The 289-nt window shown below is 31.8% G+C and overlaps 1 protein-coding gene across 1 annotated transcript in view; it reads right to left on the reverse strand.

The window, feature by feature from the left end:
• The window catches only part of LOC119588199 (probable ATP-dependent RNA helicase vasa-like), a gene marked incomplete in the record, with an annotated part of 40,898 nt that overhangs the window by 33,586 nt on the left and 7,023 nt on the right, over positions 1-289 (reverse strand). Inside the window, 1 exon segment of the mRNA XM_037936900.1 lies at positions 11-72. Coding sequence (XP_037792828.1) covers positions 11-35 — 25 coding nt within the window.

The raw sequence follows: 289 nt of genomic DNA on the forward strand, positions 1-289 counted from the left end.
GGGACTGTACCAGATTCATCCCAACCATCTGACATGGCTGTGAGTTTTGATCTTGCTTCTACCAATAAATTTCTGTAAATGAAAAAAATATATATATTATTAATGAATTCATGTGCCACTTGCCAAGTATGTGTTGTAGTTGAATGTTGTTAAAGATTCAGCAAGCTGGTTATGGTGGAAACATTACAGGATTCATGTATTATTTGAAAGCCAAAACAGTTCTTTTAATAGAAACTATAGAACAACTCAACAAGTAGTACAATTGAAAATTCAATAAATGCACACATTA

Source organism: Penaeus monodon, chromosome 23 (assembly GCF_015228065.2).
Source record: "Penaeus monodon isolate SGIC_2016 chromosome 23, NSTDA_Pmon_1, whole genome shotgun sequence".
NCBI lineage: Eukaryota > Metazoa > Arthropoda > Malacostraca > Decapoda > Penaeidae > Penaeus > Penaeus monodon.